At 31.8% G+C, this 22814-nt stretch overlaps 1 protein-coding gene across 4 annotated transcripts; it reads left to right on the top strand.

Annotated features, from left to right (window-relative positions):
- The first annotated feature begins 19616 nt into the window (after positions 1 to 19616).
- On the top strand, positions 19617 to 22525 carry LOC109181000 (calmodulin-binding protein 60 D-like). 4 transcript variants are annotated; one of them, XM_019330747.1, is made up of 9 exons: positions 19617 to 19715; positions 19791 to 19839; positions 19931 to 19971; positions 20147 to 20631; positions 20727 to 20887; positions 20957 to 21160; positions 21318 to 21495; positions 21597 to 21714; positions 21813 to 21897. In XM_019330747.1, the coding sequence occupies exons 1-9, from the start codon at positions 19633 to 19635 to the stop codon at positions 21814 to 21816; spliced, it is 1323 nt and encodes a 440-aa protein (XP_019186292.1). In that variant the 5' UTR covers positions 19617 to 19632; the 3' UTR covers positions 21817 to 21897. The 4 variants fall into 4 exon arrangements, with proteins under 4 accessions (XP_019186292.1, XP_019186290.1, XP_019186289.1 ...); XM_019330745.1 differs by having other exon boundaries at positions 21318 to 21489; positions 21597 to 22525; XM_019330744.1 differs by having other exon boundaries at positions 21597 to 22525.
- The last annotated feature ends 289 nt before the right edge of the window (positions 22526 to 22814 follow it).

The following is a 22814-nucleotide window of genomic DNA, read 5'->3' as shown; positions in this document are numbered from 1 at the left end:
ACAAATTATGATTATAATTTGGTTCAAACCAAACAAACACTATAGCAACCAAACCGAAACTCGATATTTAAAGTTTATCAAAATCGCGAACTGGAACGGACGGTTCATGTTCCGAACTGAAAAAAATAAAAAAACATTTATTGTTGAAGTTAGACTATTTTTTTTTTAAAAATAAAATTTTAAAATAAAGACGGTTCAAAATCGCGAACCGAATCCGGAACTGCCGATTCACGGTTTAGGATCCAATTTTTTTGATTCATAATTTTAATAAATTGGAATCCAAATATTGGGTTCTCGATCTGCATCATAACCGGAAACTTTTAATTCGATTGCTATAGTGTCTGGTTTAGTTCGAACCGAACCGTGGTGATCCCTACGTATACACAATAATTTGTTGGAGAAGTAAAATAAATAAAATGTTTACTTTAAGGGTAGAAATGTCAATTTAATATATTAGGGGGAAAAACCACCACTTTTAGGATAATTGAGGGGGCTAATGTGCTTACCTAAATAATTGAGGAGAAAAAAGTGCTATAAGTATATAAGTCAGGGGGAAAAGTGTCATTTTCCCTTATTAAAATTATCATATAACAATTAATTTAATTATAAATTATAAATTTTAATTAAATATTTATATGAATATTAAATTTTAATTATAAATAATATTTATATATATTATTTGTGTATACATATCAATATATCATATATGTGGATATTAGCTTAGTATTATTTGTAAATTATTATTATTAATATATATATATATATATATATATATATATATATATATATATATATATATATATATTGTTTTGATCACTATATTCAAATATATGATCATTCAAAAGTATCATAACTTTAAGGAAATGTGAAATATAATTTTAACTAATTTTTTAAATTTTGTTACTTAACAATATTTTAATATTGGGCATAAGTTTTCGCGCATCGCGCGTACAAAATGCTAGTATATATATATATATATATATATATATATATATATATATATATATATATGCTAAAGATCTTGTGGTTGAATGATATAACTGTGATTCTTTAAATGAGACGTCACAGGTTCGAACTCCAATGGAGGTATTGACTCTTTGTGGTTTAATAAGTACTTAAAAAAAGGTCGTTAGGTGGTGTGTGGACTGTGGTTATATATATCTACGAATATTTTTAATTTTTCAAAAACGGATTATTTGAGATATATTGTCTTCAATTTAAAAATCAATTTGATTATATCCATTGAATGTCGATCATCTAATAGTTGTATTAGCACTAGTATTAGGACTCTCTTGACGTGGATAGCGCAAAGGTTGGTGTCCTCGAAGAGTCCAACGAGGTAGGCCTCCGCCACCTCCTGGAGTGCGGCGACGGCGCTGCTCTGGAACCTAAGATCGATCTTGAAATCCTGTGCGATCTCTCTAACCAGCCTCTGGAACTAGTGCTGTCAATACGGGCTGGCGGGGCAGGGCGGGCCAAAGCCCGGCAGGCCGCGGGCCTAAACGGGGCGAGCTAAAAAAGCCCGCTCCTAAACGGTCCTGGGTTTGACAGGCCCGGACCGCCCCGCTAGTGGCCCGCGGGCTAGGCGGGCCCCCGCCCAAACCCCTTTTTAAAAAAAAAAAATTCATCAAACATCAAACTAATTAAAATAAATTGATACATAAGTCATAACTCACATAAAACATAATAATCAAACATTAAATATTACATAAAGTTCAAAGTTCATAGTTTATCAAACATCAAACTAGTCACAACTACAAAGTTCAAAAATATTACACATAACAATAATTTTAAAGTGCATATTTTATATAAAAGAAAATAAAATAATGGCGGGTAGCCCGACGGGGCGGGCTTGGCGGGCCGCAGGGCGGGCCAAAAAAGCCCGCTCCTAAACGGTCCTCTATTTTCAAAACCCGCCCCCTACCTAAGTAGGCGCGGGGTGGGCCGGCCCGGCGAGCTAAGCCCGTTTTGACGGCTCTTTCTGGAACGGCAGCTTTCGGATCAGGAGCTCAGTGGACTTCTGATACTTCCGGATCTCCCTCAGAGCCATAGTCCCTGGGCGGAAGCGGTGAGGCTTCTTCACTCCTCCGGTGGCTGGAGCAGACTTCCTTGCAGCCTTGGTGTCCAGCTGCTTCCGGGGAGCCTTTCCTCCGTTCGACTTGCGAGCTGTCTACTTGGTACATGCCATTGGAACGATTGAAGACTCAAATTGTATGTATTATATGTATTGGTACAAAGAGTCCTAATACTAGTCATAATAAGTTGTACAATAACACACTAATGATTTTGACTAATGAAGATCAGAGATGGTCACTATTTCTTTCCTATTGATATTAGATTATTTGTTTATGATCGCAACTGTGTTACAAATAAGTAAAATCTAAAAACTAATAAGTGTGAATGAATGTTATATCTTTCATTTATGTTCATTTTTCTGTTACATTTATATATATATATATATATATATATATATATATATATATATATATATATATATATTATGCTATAAGAGTTGTACTATACATTATTTTGAATAAATATACCCTTACCGTTATAACTTCCGTTATCTTTTCCATTATTGTTACAATGCACATGCATCCACCATATATTTTCTAATCTTCTTCTTCTTCTTCTTCTTCTTCAATAATAATAATAATAATAATAATAATAATAATAATAATAATAATTATTATTATTATTATTATTATTATTATTATTATTATTGTTGTTGTTATTATTATTATTATTGCAATAATATAAATATCTAAAATCTAAATAAATTTAAGATTTTAATATAAATTATTAATATTGGACACTTATTTTTACGTATCGCACATAGAAAATACTAGTATTAAAATATAAAATCAAATAACGTGAACAAATGAATATATTAAAATTTGTAGAATATAAATGAATATATGTATACCCTTAGGTCATTTTACATGTTAATCTAAACAGCTAATTTTTTCAAATATCTTTTTACCAATCGTTGATATAATTCGCTGGTCAAATCCACTAATATAATCCGCAAACGCTAACCGCTAACTGCTGATTGTCAAACAAGGACATTGCGAGGTAGTTCGCACTTCAATTTGTTGTGTGATTTGAATACTCTCTTTGTCAACAAATTCTTCAAGTAGTTAATATGATTGACTTTATTAAATTTTTTTTTCATGGTATTAATAAAATACTTGGTAAATAAATATATAACATTATTTTGTATTATAACTTTGATATTTAATTAAAAAAAATAATGCACAAAAAGATAATAGACAATGTAGTGAATATAATCAATTGAGGAATTTGAATGTAAAGAATTTTTACATTGGAGAAAAATAAAGACAATATAACTAATGAAATATTTCTCTTAAATAATTTATTGATAATGAATATTTTTTTTTAATAAAGACATTGTAGCTATGGACAATGTAGCGAATATAATCAATTAATGAATTTGAATGTAAAGAATTTTTATATTGGTGAAAATAAAGACAATATAACTAATGAAATTATTTCTCTTATTTAATTTATTGATAATGAATATTTTTTTTTTAATAAAGACATTGTAGACACATAATTCTAAATTAAAGAAACGCATACGTATTATTTTTTTTGTTGTAGCTACTAAATTATTATTTAATTACCAAGGACCTTATGGTCCACTGGTATATTACTCCCCTATGTGTGTAAATTATGCTTTGAAAACATGTTCACCATGCACATGGTGAACACATGGGTTAGATCCATAATTTCTATGTTGTAGATCCACAATTTCTATGTTGTAGAAATTATGAATCTACAGTACGGTATAGAAATTATGAATCTACAGTATAGATGTTATGAATCTACAGTATAGAAATTATGAATCTACAGCTTGGAAATTATGGATCTATCATGTGTTCACCATGCGCATGGTGAACACGGTTCAACAGCATAACTATTGCCCTATGTGGGAGGTCTAGGGTACGAGCCTCGTGTAGGCATAGATTGTATATGTGGGTATCCCCTTCCTTTGTAATAAAAAAAATTATTATTTAATTAATTTAATAAGATTAAAATAGAGTACTAATTATGCCAACTTTGATTGGGATAAGGTTCGAACCTAAGACCTTTCTTATTGAAATCAATGAGTAAGTTAACGGTGAACTAACAGAAATTAACTCAAAAAAATAATATTTAACGGGAAAATTAACGATAATCATATTCATTAAGGATAAATTAGGAAATCTCAAAGAAAAATTAAAATCTGATCAATCTGAGCCATTCATTTGATTAAAAAAATTGACCGTCATTTTTCCTACCCATTATAGACCTAAAAAATTTCGATCTCATGACCTCCTATATGAAAGAAGTCACTACATGACATATGAGCACAAGGTGCTTGGCTCTTTAGCTCTTATTAGTATAGTAGATAGTAGATAGATTATTCTTTGTTTTAGTTTTGTTTGTTATCTTTTTTTTTTAATCATCGTTATCATATATCGTATATATCTATTTATTATTCCAAAAGGCTAAACCTCAACCCTAAGGGTCCCCCACACTCCGGCCCGACAGAGCATAATATATGCAATTATATTCATAAAAAAATAAATAACTAAGCATATTGTTGTTATGATTACAAATTATATATTATGCAATTATATTCGAATTGGTTGACCCTACTACCTTATTATCAAAGAATAAATCATCCAATGAAAAATTGTCATGTATGTTAGGATGGAGATTAGATGGGGTGGGTAGTATTACTCTTTTAAAAAAATGAATGTACTATTAAATAGTAGTCACTGCCAGACTCTATTAATTATATTAGTTATATTGTCTTTTTATTTCTCCAATGTAAAAATTCTTTACATTTAAATTCATCAATTGATTATATTCGGTATATTGTCTATTATCTTTATATATATATATATATATATATATATATATATATATATATATATATATATATATATATATATATATATATAAGAGTCCAAGAGTTAGCCCTATAATGGGTAGAAAAAATGGCGGTCAAATTTTTTAATGAAATGAATGGCTCAGATTGATCAGATTTTAATTTTTCCTTAAGATTTCCTAATTTATCCTTAATGAATATGATTATTGGTTATCTTTTCCGTTAATTTTTGTTAGTTCACCGTTAACTTACTCATGATTTCAATAAGAAAGGTCTTTAGTTCGAACCACATCCCAATCAAAGTTGTCACTCTATTTTACTCTTATTAAATTAAAATAATAATTTAGTAGCTACACCAAAAACTAATACATATGCATTTCTTTAATTTAGAATTATGTGTCTACAATGTCTTTATTCAAAAAAATTTATTCATTATCAATAAATTAAATAAGAAAAATAATTTCAGTAGTTATATTGTATTTATTTTTCTCCAATATAAAAATTCTTTGCATTCAAATTCATCAATTGATTATATTCGCTACATTGTCCCTACAATGTCTTTATTAAAAAAAATTATTCATTATCAATAAATTAATTAAGAGAAATAATTTTATTAGTTATATTGTCTTTATATTTCTCCAATGTAAAAATTCTTTACATTCAAATTCATCAATTGATTATATTCACTACATTGTCTATTATCTTTTTTGTGCACTGTTTTTTAATTAAATATCACAAGTATAATACAAAATAATGTTATATATTTATTTACCAAGTATTAAAATTTAAAAAATATAATTAATAAAGTCAATCATATTAACTGATTGAGGGATTTGTTGACAAAGAGAGTATTCAAATCACACAGCAAATTGAAGTGAGAACTACCTCTCAATGTCTTTGTTTGACAATCAGCAGTTAGCGGTTAGCGTTAGCAGATTATATTAGCGAATTTGACCAGCGAATTATATCAACGGTTGGTAAAAAGATATTTGAAAAAAATAATTGTTTATATTAACATGTAAAATGACCTAAGGGTATATATACGTATATTTAATAATAATAATAATAATAATAATAATAATAATAATAATAATAATAATAATAATAATAATAATAATAATTTTTTTAAAAAAATAAAAAAATATAATTAAGTCAATCATATTAACTACTTGGGGATTTATTGACAAAAAGAGTATTCAAATCACACAACAAATTGAAGTGAGAAACTATCTCGCAATGTCCTTGTTTGGTAATCAGCAGTTAGCTCTTCAATATTAGAATATATTTAATATTTGGTGCCCTAATTTTTATTTGTTATCCCTTATGTCCCGTATAATTGGTTTCAACCATACCTATACAATTATTTTATTGACAATTATAATCAATCTTGACTATATTATCTTGCATTTGTAAATTTAGAATTGCTTATTTAAATACGCAAATTTAGCATTCAATTATCTATGCATGAACAATTCCAATATAATCTTGCCTTGATATACTTTAAAGTACTTATTTTAAAAAAAAAAATATTATGCATTATCCCAATTGCGCAATGCGCGTAAAAAAATAGTACATATATATATATATATATATATATATATATATATATATATATATATATATATATATATGTGTGTGTGTGTGTGTGTGTGTGTGTGTGTGTGTGTGTGTGTGTGTGTATAAATAAGAATTTAGAAATATTTTGAATTAAAAGTGAAAAATCAAAATATAACACTATAGGAAAAAAGTGTCATTAAAATTAAATTAAATGAGTAAAATTAGAGTAAACCCCTTTTTAACATACCTGAATTAAAAAAGAAAAATAAATGGATTGATTGGACATTTTGGTCGGTTTCAAATAAAAGTTTATTTGACACCACACAAAAAAGTAAAAATAAAAATAAAGAGACAAAAGAAGCTCAAGTACAGCATGAGATATTCAACCCTCAATTGGAATGGTTCATTTGCTCTGTCCATCATTTTCAGCATAAATCCATATAGGTGCTGTCATATCCCATAACGAATTTGTCATCAACAGGGTTATAGAAGGTGACATCTTAACTACACCATGTGTAATATATAAACTAGTGTTTGTGTTTTATCTATACAGAATAAATTATGTTATTATGAATTTAAATAAAAACATGTTAAAATGTACAATATAATAAATTGAAGCATGTGCTCCATCTCAACTAAAAGCCTAAGCTGATAGTTGGATTGCACATTAATGGTTATATGCTCACACGTCGCCTCACGTGTGCGGTGGGTTCCAAGCAACACGTGGATCGGTAAACCGTAGTTGTTTATGAGTGGCGGTGAGTTTCGAACCCATGACCTTTGGTCTGGCTCTGATACCAAATTAAAGCATGTGCTCCATCTCAACTAAAAGCCTAAGCTGATAGTTGGATTGCACATTAATGGTTATATGCTCACATAATAATATTGTTGGACTTCCATATATTTAGTTTAATTTTTATTTTCATAGCATACAAAAATATATAAATACTGAAAATTATTTTGATATTATCATGTAAAAAAAGGTGATAAGTGCTAAAGATGTTATATTTTAATTTGTGAGGTGTTTTGGAGGCATTTTGTGCTGTAATTGTAGTCATTTGAGCTTATTGTATGCTTAGAATAGCATAGTTTACTTAAAGTGAAGAATAAGGACTAATTGTGGTTGTATTTATGCATTATAGGAAAACAATGCCATTTCTAGAGCACTTTCATGATATTTTGGCATTTTGATCATACCTCATCCTAAGAGTGTCTAAATGGAGTGATTCAAGTAGCATTGAAACGGCAACTCAAAGAGCTACAACTTTCATAGAGACCATAAAGTCTAATTCAAACATCTTCAAGGTCAAAAAGTACGAGGAAGAATACATTAGTACTTGCACTCGTGTTGATCGACAATGGCAGAAAGTTGCACGAGATGCAAGTACGCGCATACCAAGCTCGTACGCGGGAGAGAAAATCAGCAAAATGAAAATTTTGAGGCTTTAAAGGCTTAAGGAACCAAGCTAAGGGTAGTTAGTTTTTAGATCATTTTCTCAATTTTGTACTTGTGCTTTTAGAGAGAGAATCTCCTCTAGAGTCCTTAGAGGATCCACAATGGTTGGGGAGAATTGTGGGATAATGTAAGAGTGATTAGGAGAGAGAATGTGAGAAGGGAGAAAAACAAAAAAAGAAAAAAAATAACAAAAATTGAAATTAAAAAAATATATATAATAAAAAGCTGTTGCGTCAGGCGCGCTGACAGCGCGCCTGACGCGCCACACGGGCGCGTGCAGTCCCGTGTGGCCGTGTAGCCATGGGCTGTGCGCGTGTTAACTTCTTCTTTTTACTTTTTCTCTTTTTCTGACATTATCTCCACATTTGCAGGACAAATATCTTGCAAAATAACCTCACCCCACATTTGTTATTAACCCCACCCAAGATAATTCGATCATCTGACAATAACTCCACAATAACCACTGATGTGGATGCTCTTAGGACAAATTAACAACTTGCTCCAAGGATCCTAGGAGTGTATGAGGAGTGACCACATCATACAAGAGATCTAGGAGGCGTGTAGTTACATTGCCAAGAGATTGAGACTATACTATAGCATCTTTCACTTGTAATTCGCCCCTCACATCGAGAGGCGAAGTTTAGAAGCAGATGTGGACATAAGGTGTTTGATAAAATGACTCAAGTACTAAGGTGTTACAGTGGTAGGGCTCTATACTGTAGGCCCAATCCCTATAACTGAGCATAAACGACGATTGGTAAGTCATTTCATGATTAATATATAATTAAAGTTCTAAATTTTGAGCACAATATGAATATATAGTTTATTATTCTTGAATAGAAAGAAAAGTTAGGAAATGAGCCCAAACATGCACAACTATTCCAAGCCACCCATAAACGCAAACACATGAGTTTGTATGCAAAAAAAGCTACCCAAACAATGGTAAGATATTAAAACTTTTTCTAACAGTATAAATCATTCTTTGGTAATATGCTGTGGATTTTATAAGACAATATTGTTTTTTTTTTTTTTTTTTTTTTTGGAATAATAAAAACTGTTTTACAAAGAAAGAGACTTCAAAATCCCACATATGCTATCTAGTATATGTTGGGCACTCATTTGTGTGTGTGAGAGAGAGAGAGAGATAAGGATCAAATATGCCACTCAATTGCATACCTTACTGCAATTAGGCTATCGAACTAAAAAAGATGCAATTCGACCTAAAAATGACTTGTTTACTTAAACATGCTAACATGGCGGTTACCGAATTTAAAAATAATTTTAAATAAAATAATTAAAAAAAATCCTTCGTTTCCGCGGGAGATGAAGTTGGCTTCGTCTCAGGCCATCTCCATGGCCGAGGAGACGGTCCAAGATGAAGCTGCCCCTTGGAGACGAAGGAGTTATTTTTTTTAAAAAATTATTTAAAATTATTTAAAAATACTTTTTAATTCTGTAACCGCCTTTCTAGGTAAACAGGTTATTTTGGGTTAAATCTCATGAGTTTGTATTGTTTAGAGATCCAATTGCATTTTTTTTTTAGTTCGATGGCCCAATTGCAGTTTGGTGTGGAGTTGGGTGGCTTATTTGAATTTTTTTTTTTTAATGTAGTATATGTTGGAACGTTATGTTGTGCATCCATATGCACCATGCATGATGCATACGAATGCAAAAACGACGTCGTTTTGACGTCTAACTTAAATAAAAAAATCAGAATTGCATAATTACACATCCATAATTTCATAACTATACATCGAGAATTACATAACTACACATCCATAATTTCATAACTATAAATCCAGAATTGCATAACTACACATTCATAACTTCATAACTATACATCCAGAACTGCATAACCACACATCCATAACTCCATATCTATAAATCCAGAATTGCATAAGTACACATCCATAACTGCATAACTACACATCCAGAATTGCATAACTATACATCCAGAATTTCATAACTAAAAATCCAGAATGAATGAACTAAAAAATGAATAACATAATGTTGTTGCAAGGAATCGAAACTGATTTTCTTTTACGTAGGACGCGTGTTTTGATGCAAAACGACGTCGTTTTTGCATCTGTATGCACCATGCATGGTGCATACGGATGCACAACATAATTTGCCTTAAAATACATATTGATAAAATATATATGTAATAAAAATAATAATTAAATCTTCTTAATATGTAATACATAAAGTCTAAGTTATTTTTTGAATGCTGACTCTATAGCTCAATCCCATGACCCCCACGTGTGAGAGGTCAATACATGCCATTTGAACACAAGGTGTTTGGCTAAAGACTAAGTTAATAATTAATTATTTTAATATATATAATATAGAATATGTGGTTTGTGCTGTGTTATTTATTCATTTATTATTTTTTGAATTATTTTAATATAATTATAATTTTAACATTAAGCATTAATGTTGAACACTTATTTTTGCGCATCACGCATATAATTACGGGTTACTATAAATAAGGGACAGGTGTAAATGATAGAGTTGAAATATTAAAAAAGTAAAGTAAGAATACATAGGAAGATGGAAATAATTATTAATAATTTAAAATTATTGAGGTAATTTCACAACTTAAATCAAACAAGATTATATAACAAACTAAACCCACTTAGGCTGTGTTTGGAAACTCAGAAAATGATTTCTGGAAATCATTTTCCTGGTTTCTCATGTTTGGCAATGTTTGAAAAGTCCAGTCAACGGAAAACATTTTTCGTTGACTGAGGAAAACCAAGCCAATTTGGCGGAAAATGACTTTCGCCAAATTTTGGCGGAAGTCATTTTCCGCCAAATGACCAACAATGTTTCCGGCGGATGGAAATCTTTAAAAAAAATGAAAAGCAGTGAGGAAGGGGAACCAGAGAGATTTTCTCTCTGGTTTCCGGCGAGGGAAACCAAAGAGAAGTTCTCTCTGATTTCTTCTGGCGAGGGAAAAAAATCCACCATAAGATAAATTCTAACCAATAATATAATTTACGAGTTAATTACCGAAATAGTCCCTTGACTATAGTGAAATTACCAATTTGGTCCTTGACTATTTTTTTGACCAATTAAGTCCCTCAACTTTAAAAATCTTAATCAATTTGGTCCTCCGTTTGTTTGACCGTTAGTCAACCGTTAACTTGGGACCAAATTGGTAATTCGCTATAGTCAATGGACCATTTTGGTAATTAACTTTAGGCAAATTATGCCCTAGAAACGTGTTCACCGTGAATGGTGAACACAAGGCCAAACGACGTCGTTTTTAGGCAAAAAAAAAAAAAAATCGCGGATGTGGAGTTAACGGCGCGCGTTGATCAAATTATGAATTTTCTGTTATGAGATTATGAATTTTCATAAAATTCATAATCTCATAACAGAAAATTCATAATCGCATAACATAAAATTCATAATCGCATAACAGAAAATTCATAATCTCATAACAGAAAATTCATAATCTCATAACAGAAAATTCATAATCTCATAACTGAAAATTCATAATCTTATAACAGAAAATTCATAATCTCATGGTTTCAAAAGTGAATGTGTAGGCATGGTTCCAAAGTGAATGTGCAGGCATGGATTCATAATTTATGAATGTCCGTGATTTCGGACGGGAATGTATAGGCATGGTTCCAAAGTGAATGTGCGGGCATGAATTCATAATTTATGAATGCCCGAAATCATTGTTCACCTCAAATTAAAGTGAAACCGCAAAATGTGAAAATGAAGAAGAAAAGTCACGCAATTAATTAAGAAAAAAAAAAAAGATTGGAACCGTGTTCACCATTCATGGTGAACACAGTTTCATGGCATAACGCTCCTTAACTTTAAGGGTCGGCAATTCGGTTCAATTTTCTCGAACCGAACCGTACCAAACTAGTTAGATTCGGTAATATACCGAACAACCGAACGGTAATAGATTCTTGTATACCAAACGGTTCGGTAAAAACTCGAACCGAACTAAATTGTTCGGTAAAAACCGAACCGAATACCGTTTGAACTTTGAATTGCTACTTTGTTATATATTAGACTTTGGATATGGACTATGTAAACACCATAACACATAATATAGAACTTTTGATAACAAACCATAAAGAAATCAAATAAAACATTTACGATAGATGTCCGTGAGAATATGAGCTGAACGGCAGAGCAAGCAGCAAGGGACTTGGATTTACTTATTTATTTATTTATTTTATTATTATTATTATTATTATTATTATTATTATTATTATTATATTTTTTTAAAAAAAAAAATCAAACGGTATTCGGTTTAGTTTAATTTTTTACGGAACAATTCAGATTGGTTTTTTATCGAACCGTTCGGTATACAAGAATTCAATACCGTTCGGTTGTTCGGTATATTACCGAACCAAACTAGTTCGTTTCGGTTCGATTCGAGAAAACTAAACCGAATTGTCAACCCCTAAAGTTAATTACCTAAATGGTCCCTTGACTATAGCGAAATTACCAATTTGGTCCAAAGTTAACGATTGACTAACGGTCAAGCTAACGGATGACCAAATTGGTTAAAATTTTTAAAGTTGAAGGACTTAGTTGGTTAAAAAAAATAGTCAAGGACCAAATTGGTAATTTTACTATAGTCAAGGGACCATTTTGATAATTAACTCTATAATTTACTATCTATGAGAAAGTAAATCGAATTTGGCTAATAATTTGGAGCCTCACATCACATTTAAAGTTTCTGTCTCTAATTAATTAATTCTTCCAACATGACTGTTTCGTGGCTAAATCTGCAACTATTCGAAGCATCTTCCATCACAACATTTAACGGAAAGTTTCCGAAAATGTGGAACCAATTCAATAGTTTCATGAAAATTTCGCCAAGAAAATATTTTTTTCTGTCGCTTGTCGTTTTCTTCTTCTCTCTTCCTCTTTTTAGTTTTTATTTTTCTTGATTTTATATAATTATACCGTAATTTCGAGTGAAATTTAAGGGGAACTTTTACTTTGAATTACATATGATTTTTGAGCAATCAATGGCGGGTGAATATTTGTTTGTTTGTTTGTTTGTTTTTTTTTTTTTACCCAAAAGTTTTAGATCGAATCATTGACCTTTGATTAAGGGTGCGTGAATGAGTCTTTTCCATTTAATCACACTCTCCAGGTTAACAGCTGGTCAATATAATCATTAAAATAACTGAGTATATGATAATATAGAGAAAATATGAGTATTATATTGTTGAATATTGCTTGTCCTTTTCGTATATGAAGCTATTTATACATATTTTAGGGTGGAGCCTTACAATGAATAACAATTCTTGCTTCTTGGTGGGAATCCGAATTGCATTGAAAGTAGTGGGTAGTATACAAGATAAGCTCAATTTTTAATATGTTATGAATAGTAAGCCTATTTCTATTGTAATTCCCTCACGGCCTTGCATAGTTATACCATTGACTTTGAGTCCATTTTGCAAAGTGGATCTGAGTTTAAAATACATAATTTACATACTAAATATTCATAATTTCTATCTTTTTCAAAATTGTGAACATTCAGTATGTAAATTGTATATTTTGGATCCGATTTCAGAGAATAATTTGCCCACTGCAATCATTATTGCATGAACTGTGGTCCACAAAGCTATATGGACTACAGTCCAAAAATACATAAAGCACATTATTCTAACTCATAACTCATAAGTAGTACATTATTCTAACTCATAAAAATATTATCTTATCCTAGAAATTTCATTATTCTAACACATAAAGTACATTATAAATTATTCTAACTCATAAAATACATTATCTTACCCCAAAAATTTCATTATTCTAACACAAATAAAGTACATTATTCTAACTCATAAAATACATTATCTTACCCTAGAATGTTCATTATTTTAACACACACGTGGAGCAAGCAATTTTTTTAATATCAAAACGACGTCGTTTTGAACCATGGTCCACACAATTATTTGCCCATCAAGAGGGCAAATTTTACCATGGACTATGGTTCACATCGCATTATGAACCCTGGTTCAAAATGACATTCATATTATGTGTTTGCAGTTAACAAATTATGTACCTATAAATAATTGAAAGCACATAATATGTTAACGGTAGATACATAATTTATTAATTATATACACATAGAGAAAAGGGTCAAATACACCCCTAAACTTTACCTCAAAGGTCAATTAAACCCTCAAACTTGTTAAATTGAGTCAATGAAGCCCAAAAACTGATAAATAACCTGTTATTATAGGTCATTTCAATTCCAGCGACGAATTCCGACCACCGGTGACCGGCGACAACATCCAGCCTTCCGGTCGTCTTCCACACGAGAAGACGACCGGACGGCCGCCTTCTCCGGCCGTCTCCTCCGATGGAGAACACAGCCAGATCTGGCCGTCTCCTCCCATGGAGAACACGGCCAGATCTGGTCGTCTCCTCCAATGGAGAAGACAACCAGACGGCCGTCTTCTCCAATGGAGGAGACGGCCAGATCTGGCCGGAGAAGGCGGTCGTCCAGACGGCCGGATTTTGTCGCCGGTCTCCGGTGGACGGAATTCGTCGCCAGTGGTCGGAATTGAAATGACCTATAATAACAGGTCATTTACCGATTTTTGGGCTTCATTGACTAAATTTAACATGTTTGAGGGTTTAATTGACCTTTTCTAAAGTTTAGGGGTCTAATTGACCTTTGGGGTAAAGTTTAAGGGTGTATTTGACCCTTTTCTCTATACACATAATATCTTAATTGCATATCCATAATACGTTCATTGTAGTAGACACGTAATTTATTAACTAAATATACATAATATGTTAATTGCAAACACATAATTTGAATGTCATTTTGAACAAGGATCTACAATGCAAGGTGGACATGATCCATGGTGATGGGTAAATACGCACTTGGACTGTTTGTAGGATCGCTATCTCTGCTATTCGTGGCCAACTGCGTTGCTCGTGTTGAAGATTGGAAAGCCTAGTGATGGGAAAAGAAGCTCTAGGATTACCCCTGAGGTCATCCAGCCAACAGAGTGCCACTCGGTCAGTCTGCTACGTGACCCACTTTGCAAATTGGAGATCTTAGCTTATGCTACAAGTAAAGAAGGTCCATTTGTGCCTGTAGGAAGGGTAACTGGCGTTGTGCGGGGGAATGATGACTCTGTTGCCCGGATGTCGATATACGGCTAGTTGTAGAACAACCGACTCACCTGACCAATAGAGCGTGCCACGTCAAGCCACCGGCATCTGGAGCATGCTTAGCCATCTAACTTAGTATAAATGGGGGGGGGGGGGGGGGGGGGGTGTTCTCCCCTTAGTTGTCTTATTCACGATATTGTAACACTACACCACTTGTAATTGTCTTCTACTTTGTAATACAACATAAGCCTTAGTCCATTCAACACTCCACCTGACAAACCGACTAACAGTCTAACTGACTGACTAAACATTGTTTTACTTGTTCACTATATATGTATTTGTAGTTTAATTGCGACTGTCAGTCCAATTTACGCTATCACATGGTATAACAATTGCTGAATTGCGTCAAGAGTCCTAGGAAGGCTAGATCAAGCTGATTTAATTTGGTCAACTACTACCACCTACAATGAGCTGAGACAAGCAACAAGCTAGACTTGCAAGAGATTCGACAATCAATTGAATTCTACCACTGTTGATGTTGATCAATGAGAAACTCATGTAAGATTTACAGTGGTTATCTTCAGTCACATAATGACTAAAGATTCCTACCATCCTCATCATTTGTAGTAACGGATGTTACTTTCTCTTTATTTACTTTACTCTCATAATTACTATCAGTGTAACAGTGCTTGTAGTTATTATATTTAGATTACTAGTCTAGTAGGTTTTCATGCTCATAAACAACTCCATCTTATATAAAATACTAGTTTTTCTACGGGCTTTGCGCGAATATGATAATGCACAATACTTATTTTTAAATAAGTATTTCAAAGTATATCAATGCAATATTATATAGAAGATGTTCATGAATAGGTAATTAAATCAGTAATTTAAAGTATATAAATGCAAGATAATATATGAGAGATTGATTATATATAACTGTCACAAAAATAAATGTTTGCAACTTTGTAATAACACTAATCTAAGTACTAAGTCTAAAAGCGATAGTCTAAGTAAATACTCTTTTTGGTTTAAATTTTTCTAATTCTCTTTTGGGTAGCATTGTTATTGTTTCCATCTTCAGTATCGTATATGTCCTTTTTTTTTTTTGTTATTGGTAGTCTGTCATGTGCAATTGGGTTATTTGTAGTATCATAGAGGGATTCATCATACAATGAGATTATGGTGTATGAAGTTTTAGATTTGTCTTGTTGTGTATATGACTGGATCTTAGTTGTGCTATGAACTCTTTATCTTACAAGCACATGTTGATAGCTAGACATCTAATTCTAAATTAATTAAATGTATATGTATTATTTTTTGTTGTAGCTACTAATTTATTTTTAAATTTAAGTAATAAGAGCAATAAAGTGGGCAAATTATGCTGTGGAACCGTATTCACCTTGCAAGGTGGACACGATTCCAAAACTGTTCATAATTATGAATATATAGTTCAAAAATTATGAACATATAGTTCTATAATTATGAACATAGAGTTGTGAACATAATTATGAATATATAGTTTTGTAATTATGAATATAGAGATTCAATAATTGTGAATATGAAGTTAAAAAATTATGAATATATACCTTTATAATTATGAACATAGAGTTCTGTAATTGCGAATATAGAGTTCAATAATTATGAATATGAAGTTCAAAAATTATGAATATATAGCTTTATAATTATAAACATATAGTTCAGTAATTATGAACATAGAACTGTGTAGTCCACATTGCAAAATGCAAGGTGTACACAGTTCCACAACATAATGATTGAATAAAATGGCATGCATACTTTTCATCCACAATAATGAAATCATTGATTTTTTTTTTTTAAATTTTCATTCGTTGTTGAAACAAATTGTTTTGAGAGTTTGTCAATGACAATTGATGTCAATAGATGATGATAATAAATAATTCAAAATATAAGGTTACAATAGATATTATTATAATAATATAGTAAAAATTAAGTTACAAATTTATTTAGAAGTTTTCATGCGTTAATAAAAGCATAATTGAAATATTAAGTTTTGTTCTCAATAATCAAAAGAAGCTTAATTAAATTGAAAAAAAAAAACTGAACTTAAATTTATTTTTTAATTAAAAAATTAAATAATTTTCAAAGTTCCAGATTTATAATCATTGAATGCTATGTATTTAGTCGGACTAATTATTTGACCAAAGTTTATATTAAATATTATATTATATTTTTTAATATATTCTAACATATTTGTAGTATATGTTCAACAATTATGCTAACTCTAATTGGAATGAGGTTCAAACTCAAGACCTTTCTTATAGAAATTAATGAATAAGTTAAGAATAATAAATAGTTAACGAAATATTTCGTTAATAAAGTTTATACTAACGGAATTTAAGGTTATTTAAGGAAAGAAAATAATATAATAAAGAGTAAATAAGGAAAATTATTAAAAAATACTAAAATCAAAATAATATGAACCATTCATTTTAAGAAACAATTAGTACCGACATTTTTTTATTCCAGTTAAGGGCCTGACATTATTCGCTCTTATTAAAATTGTAGACTACACACACATATATGTGGTAAGGTCCTATTAGAACAGTAACATATATGAGAGTAATAAGAATCAATCTTAGTCTTACATCTATAAAAATTCGACAGATCTGACCAGATTTTTTTAAAAAATGTGGTGATATTTTTGTAATTATCATTAATTTCACTATGCAAACATGAATACTTAAATACGCAATCTTTAACAATTGAATATGTAAACCTGGTAAATTTTATAAAATCAACGAAAAAGTTAAATTTTAAATCTAAATCGTAAATGTTAAACCTTAATCAATAAAAAGTGAATAATTAAACCAAATAAAATCAAAAACTCAGTCATGAACTCTAAAATCGAAATCCTAAGTGCAATGCATTTTCGTATTTTTGCAAATGCAATCCTTTAATACTAAATATACAAAATGTTAATACTAATAGTGCAAAATGATTATAGTGCAAAATGTTAATCTAAATGTGCAAATCTGAAAAAGTCTAAAAATTATAAATTTTAGTGTTGAAGTATGTATAATAAAGTTGGTGGTAATTACGAAAGTGCCACCATATTTTTTTTAAATGATATGATCCGTTCGATTATATAAGGTTGAGAGGGTTCTTATTTCTCTCATAAGGACTTGTTCACACACACACACACATATTGAAGAACTACTCGAAGTTGACAACTTTGAACTCAACCTAGTGACAAATTATACCATGAATTAGGGTGCATCTTATATTGTGGACCTTGGTCCAAAACGACGTTATTTTAATTAAATTTCAATTAGTACGTGCATCATCATATTTAATAGCATCATCTTATATTATGTTCATAATATTTGTTTTATATGTCCATAAACATAAATCTTAATATTCATGCATAAACACTAAACTAATGAGGGTGTGTTCAATAATAACTTTTGTAAATTTTTAATGATTCTTAAAATAATAGATTTTAATAATCTTTTAGTGACTTTCATAAAATTGTTATAAACTTTGTAATAGTCTATCAAACTCTATATAAAAAACTTTTATTAACTTTTACAAACTTTTTTTTTTTAAAATTTTAGAAAGTCTATAAAAGTCATTACAATTCTAAATCAAATACATTCTTACTAACTTTCAATAACTTTGATTTTTATTATTTATATAATTTTCTTACAAAAAATGTAATAATAATTTTTATATCTTTATCTTTATATTATTATTATTATTATTATTATTATTATTATTATTATTATTATTATTATTATACAATAGAGCAGAATCTTAACTTTTCCTTCAAAATTGTGAATGAGCTTTGAGAAAATGGGCTGCAGCAATGGGATAAGTTTGACCCAGAAATTTAAGAAATTTTTAAAAAATGTAATTATATATTGGCACAACATTTGTTATATTAAAACTTTTATTTTTTATTAAGTTAGTATATATATATATATATATATATATATATATATATATATATAGTTTGTGCCTAATAAAATAAGTCAAGCACCTTGTGCGCAGATAACACTGATTCTTTTTGATGGAAGATCACAGGATCGAATAGAACAGATATTACCTTGTAATAGAGTAAATAATATTTTAAAATAGGTGAATAAAGGTTAATTGTCGACGGTGTGGGCGTGTGGGCATCTTCTAATAAACTTCCGGGCAAAATACTAAATACCATATGCTCAGCTCGGCCGCCACGCGTTACATTTTACATTCATCCACCGTCACCTTTCAACTTCTACATTCTTTAGTTCCATTGAAAAACATTAAATTTTTCACCCAAGTTGTTTGATTAGTATACTACACTCCGGCCTTGTACCTTAGTTTCCAATTTTACGCGCTTATCATCACAAATATTATTTCATTTGAAATGCTGATAAGAGTAAAATGATGTGTTTTTTTTCTGCAATTTGACTAAAAATGTTGGTAATTTGTGTGGACTTTCCAGGCAATTAAGACCCAGACCCAAGCCATTAATTGGGTGCATATATATAAACAATGGCCGTTAGTTAAGATCTTACAAACTCATAGATTTGGCTACAAATTTTGTTGATATATGTGAGTTTGGCCATCATTTTGATTGAATATAATGAAGCGAAGCGAAGCTGATGGAGATTATGAGGGGTCTGAAAGTTCAGCCCCCGCATCTAAACGTCGGAATCACTTTACAACGTGAGAAGATCGATGAATGTCGTGTTTTCTTGGACTGTTATTCGGTGAATTTAATGTTGTTTCCTGTATGTGCAGGTTGATCAATGAGCTTGGTCTCAAGTTGGAACCAAACTTTCGACGCTGGGTATAAAGATAATATAATAATCATCTTTGCTTATCTTTTGAAAAATGTTGTCTCTGCAATTCCTAATTTTCCATACTATGTTTACTGGTAGGTGCGGGAGGAGGTAGAGAAGGCGGTCCACTCATACTTGAGGTAATAGAGTCTGCTTATTTTGAAATTTAATAGATTCCGTTTCAAAATAAGCTATTATTTTAAGATTTTCATGTTTGCAACTTAAAATAAATTATAAGCTCTAAAATAAGTTTTACCAGACATAATCATAGTTTTATAACTGCTGTGTCTTAGAAGTTTTCTATGTTTGACATAGATGTTCAGTTAACCAAGTGGCGCCGCCATCTCAGTCAAGGGCTTACCAGCTACACTTTGATGGTGAATTGGAGTCCACCATTTTCACAGCCAGTAAGGTGGAATGTGCAGATGGCGAGCCTTTGAGGATTTTCTTGTATGATGTTTATTCCAAAACCAGAATAACATCTGGACCCCTGGCTTCTATTAAACTCGGTGTCGTTGTGGTTGATGGTGAATTCACCCGGGATGGTCGAGAGGATTGGACCGAGGTTGAGTTCAGTAATAACATTGTGAATGCAAGAGAAGGAAGAAGGCCATTACTGGCTGGGGATTTGGTGATTCAGTTAAGGAATGGAGTGGGGAACCTTGGAGACATAAATTTCACGGATAATTCTAGCTGGATCAGGAGTAGGAAGTTCCGGTTAGGAGTGAGAGTGGTTAGTAATTCTGGTGTCAGAGAAGGCGTAAGCAAAGCCTTCACTGTGAAAGATCATCGCGGGGAGTGTAAGTTCTACACAACCCCGCTTCCCTTGAATAGCCTGTATCAATGGTATATATATATACACTAATATTTATGTTTTTTGGATATATATGTATAGTGTACAAGAAGCATTACCCGCCATTCTTGAATGATGAAGTATGGCGGCTGGAGAAGATAGCGAAAGACGGTGCATCTCATAGGAAACTTGCTAAGAATGGGATATCTTCAGTGAAAGGCTTACTAAGGATGTATGCCACGAGTCCTTCCATATTGCGCGAGGTTATTGTCTGAACACGTTTTATGATTTACTCCTCGATCGCACTTAAAACCTTTCTGTGATAACTGCAGATACTTGGTTGTGGATCATCGAACAACACCTGGGACAAAATCATACAACATGCCACCACTTGTGTTGTGAACGATAACGAGTGGCACATGTACCGGGTTTCAGAATATGTTGCTCTTGTGTTTAATTCCATCTGGAGTGTCGTGGGAGTAATCCTCGATGGCCAAAATTACCTGCCTGTCGACAAACTTGACAGATCTCAGATGGTTGGTATTCTTATCCTTCGAGCATAATTTGGGTGTTTGTAAATTGCAATAGTTTCTGCTGAATCTAACTAAATGGAACTGTTTTTTTTTATCTGTTGTGAAGACATTTCTGCGGTTATTTAACTGTCCTGACAAAGTTTTGTTATTCCTATGATAGCAAATGGTGGAATGGTTTAAGCAGCAGGCTTATAGAAACGAGGACAATATCGTCCCACTCGAGGACGACTCCATCATTGACAACCAGTCTATGGTGTTCTTGAATCATCAAAATGGCCTTTTGAACAGCCTTTCTTTAAGCCAAGAGGCTTTCGTTTTCCCAGCTGAGCAAGGTACTGGTTAGTATGAATTTTAAATCGATGCACTAAAAACCGAGAGATTGATGTTAATCTAGTGATGGGTTTTTGACAAATACCATGATCTTATATATTTTCTGCAGATCAGCTAGAGATGCAGATGAACTCAACCCATACATCATTCTCAATGCCAATTCCCAGTAGTGAACTGCAACATCTCGACCAATATGGAGATCCGATGCCCGAGACTTCTCATAGAATGCAAGTGTTCAATCCTAACCTTGGAAACAGTCTTGCACTTCATAATTTTACTTGTTTGGAAGATGATTTGGCTTCTGGGGGTTCTTTGGACCCTCTAGATAATCTAACTGCAGGTAATAATAGTGACCATTATCAGTTTGGTTCATCATCTTGGCTAGGAAATGGAGTGCATTTCAATTCAAACCTCGAACCAGTTCATCCCGACTTCTTCTTCCACGTGCCAAGTAGTACTGGAAAACCAAAAGCGCGGTGGTGCAAGATCCGCGCTGTGGTTAAGTGGAAGATGGTGGCTGCTAAAAAGTGGGCTGCATTGTTTGTGTAGATTGTAAACTAGTCAGTTGTCAGTGTAAGCAAAGCACCTAGCTAGCTTGTTCATTACTTCCTGTAACTTAGTGCCACTAAGAGTGTCTGTAATTAGTATGTTTTTAGTATGTTTGGCCCTGACATGGTTGTGCATTTTGGGCACAAGTCCTTGCAAAAAGATGCTGGCTTTGTCTAGTGGCTAGGTATTAATAGCATGTTTGGTTCGCGGAATAGGCCTGGAATTGAATGACATTCTCAAGAATAAGCCTATTCCGTTGTTTGTTAATCCATTTTGTTCTCGAGAATATTGTACCCGGGAATGAGTTATTTCTCCTGCAAGGGGAATAACTCATTACCAAACAATGGAATAGGCATGTTCATAGGAATGTCATTCCATTTTAGGCTTATTCTGTGAACCAAATATGCTGTAAGAGGGTTTGTACTTTAATGGTTTTGGTATGTTTTGCCCTGACATAGTCGTGCATTTAGGGCACAAGTCCTTGCAAAATGATGCTGGCTTTGTATAGTGGCTAGGTACTTGGTCTTATAAGCAGTCTTCATGTTTCCTATGTAAACTTCCATTATTTGTGACTTGTTGATACTCTTGATTCTCATATACACAAGTTGCATGTGCAATCAATATCCGATTTAGTTATTGTTTTAAAAAAATATCTTGAATTCAAGTTATAGGTTTATTAGTGATGAGGACATGGATCTGGGGAGTGTTCATTTTTATTATTAGGAGATAGGGAAGTTTGGAGCAAAATATTAAATGATGGAAGTGCTACTACTCTTAT

The sequence above is a fragment of the Ipomoea nil genome, unplaced genomic scaffold, assembly GCF_001879475.1.
Source record: "Ipomoea nil cultivar Tokyo-kokei standard unplaced genomic scaffold, Asagao_1.1 scaffold1043, whole genome shotgun sequence".
NCBI lineage: Eukaryota > Viridiplantae > Streptophyta > Magnoliopsida > Solanales > Convolvulaceae > Ipomoea > Ipomoea nil.
This window is presented reverse-complemented; position numbering and strand designations above follow the sequence as displayed.

Excerpts from the sequence above, each read along its gene's own strand:
- LOC109181000 (XM_019330744.1), top strand. The coding sequence starts at position 19,633 with ATGAAGCGAAGCGAAGCTGATGGAGATTATGAGGGGTCTGAAAGTTCA. Across the intron at positions 19,972-20,146 it reads GCGGTCCACTCATACTTGAG|ATGTTCAGTTAACCAAGTGG; the intron begins GTAATAGAGTCT and ends TGTTTGACATAG. Across the intron at positions 21,496-21,596 it reads CCCAGCTGAGCAAGGTACTG|ATCAGCTAGAGATGCAGATG; the intron begins GTTAGTATGAAT and ends TATTTTCTGCAG.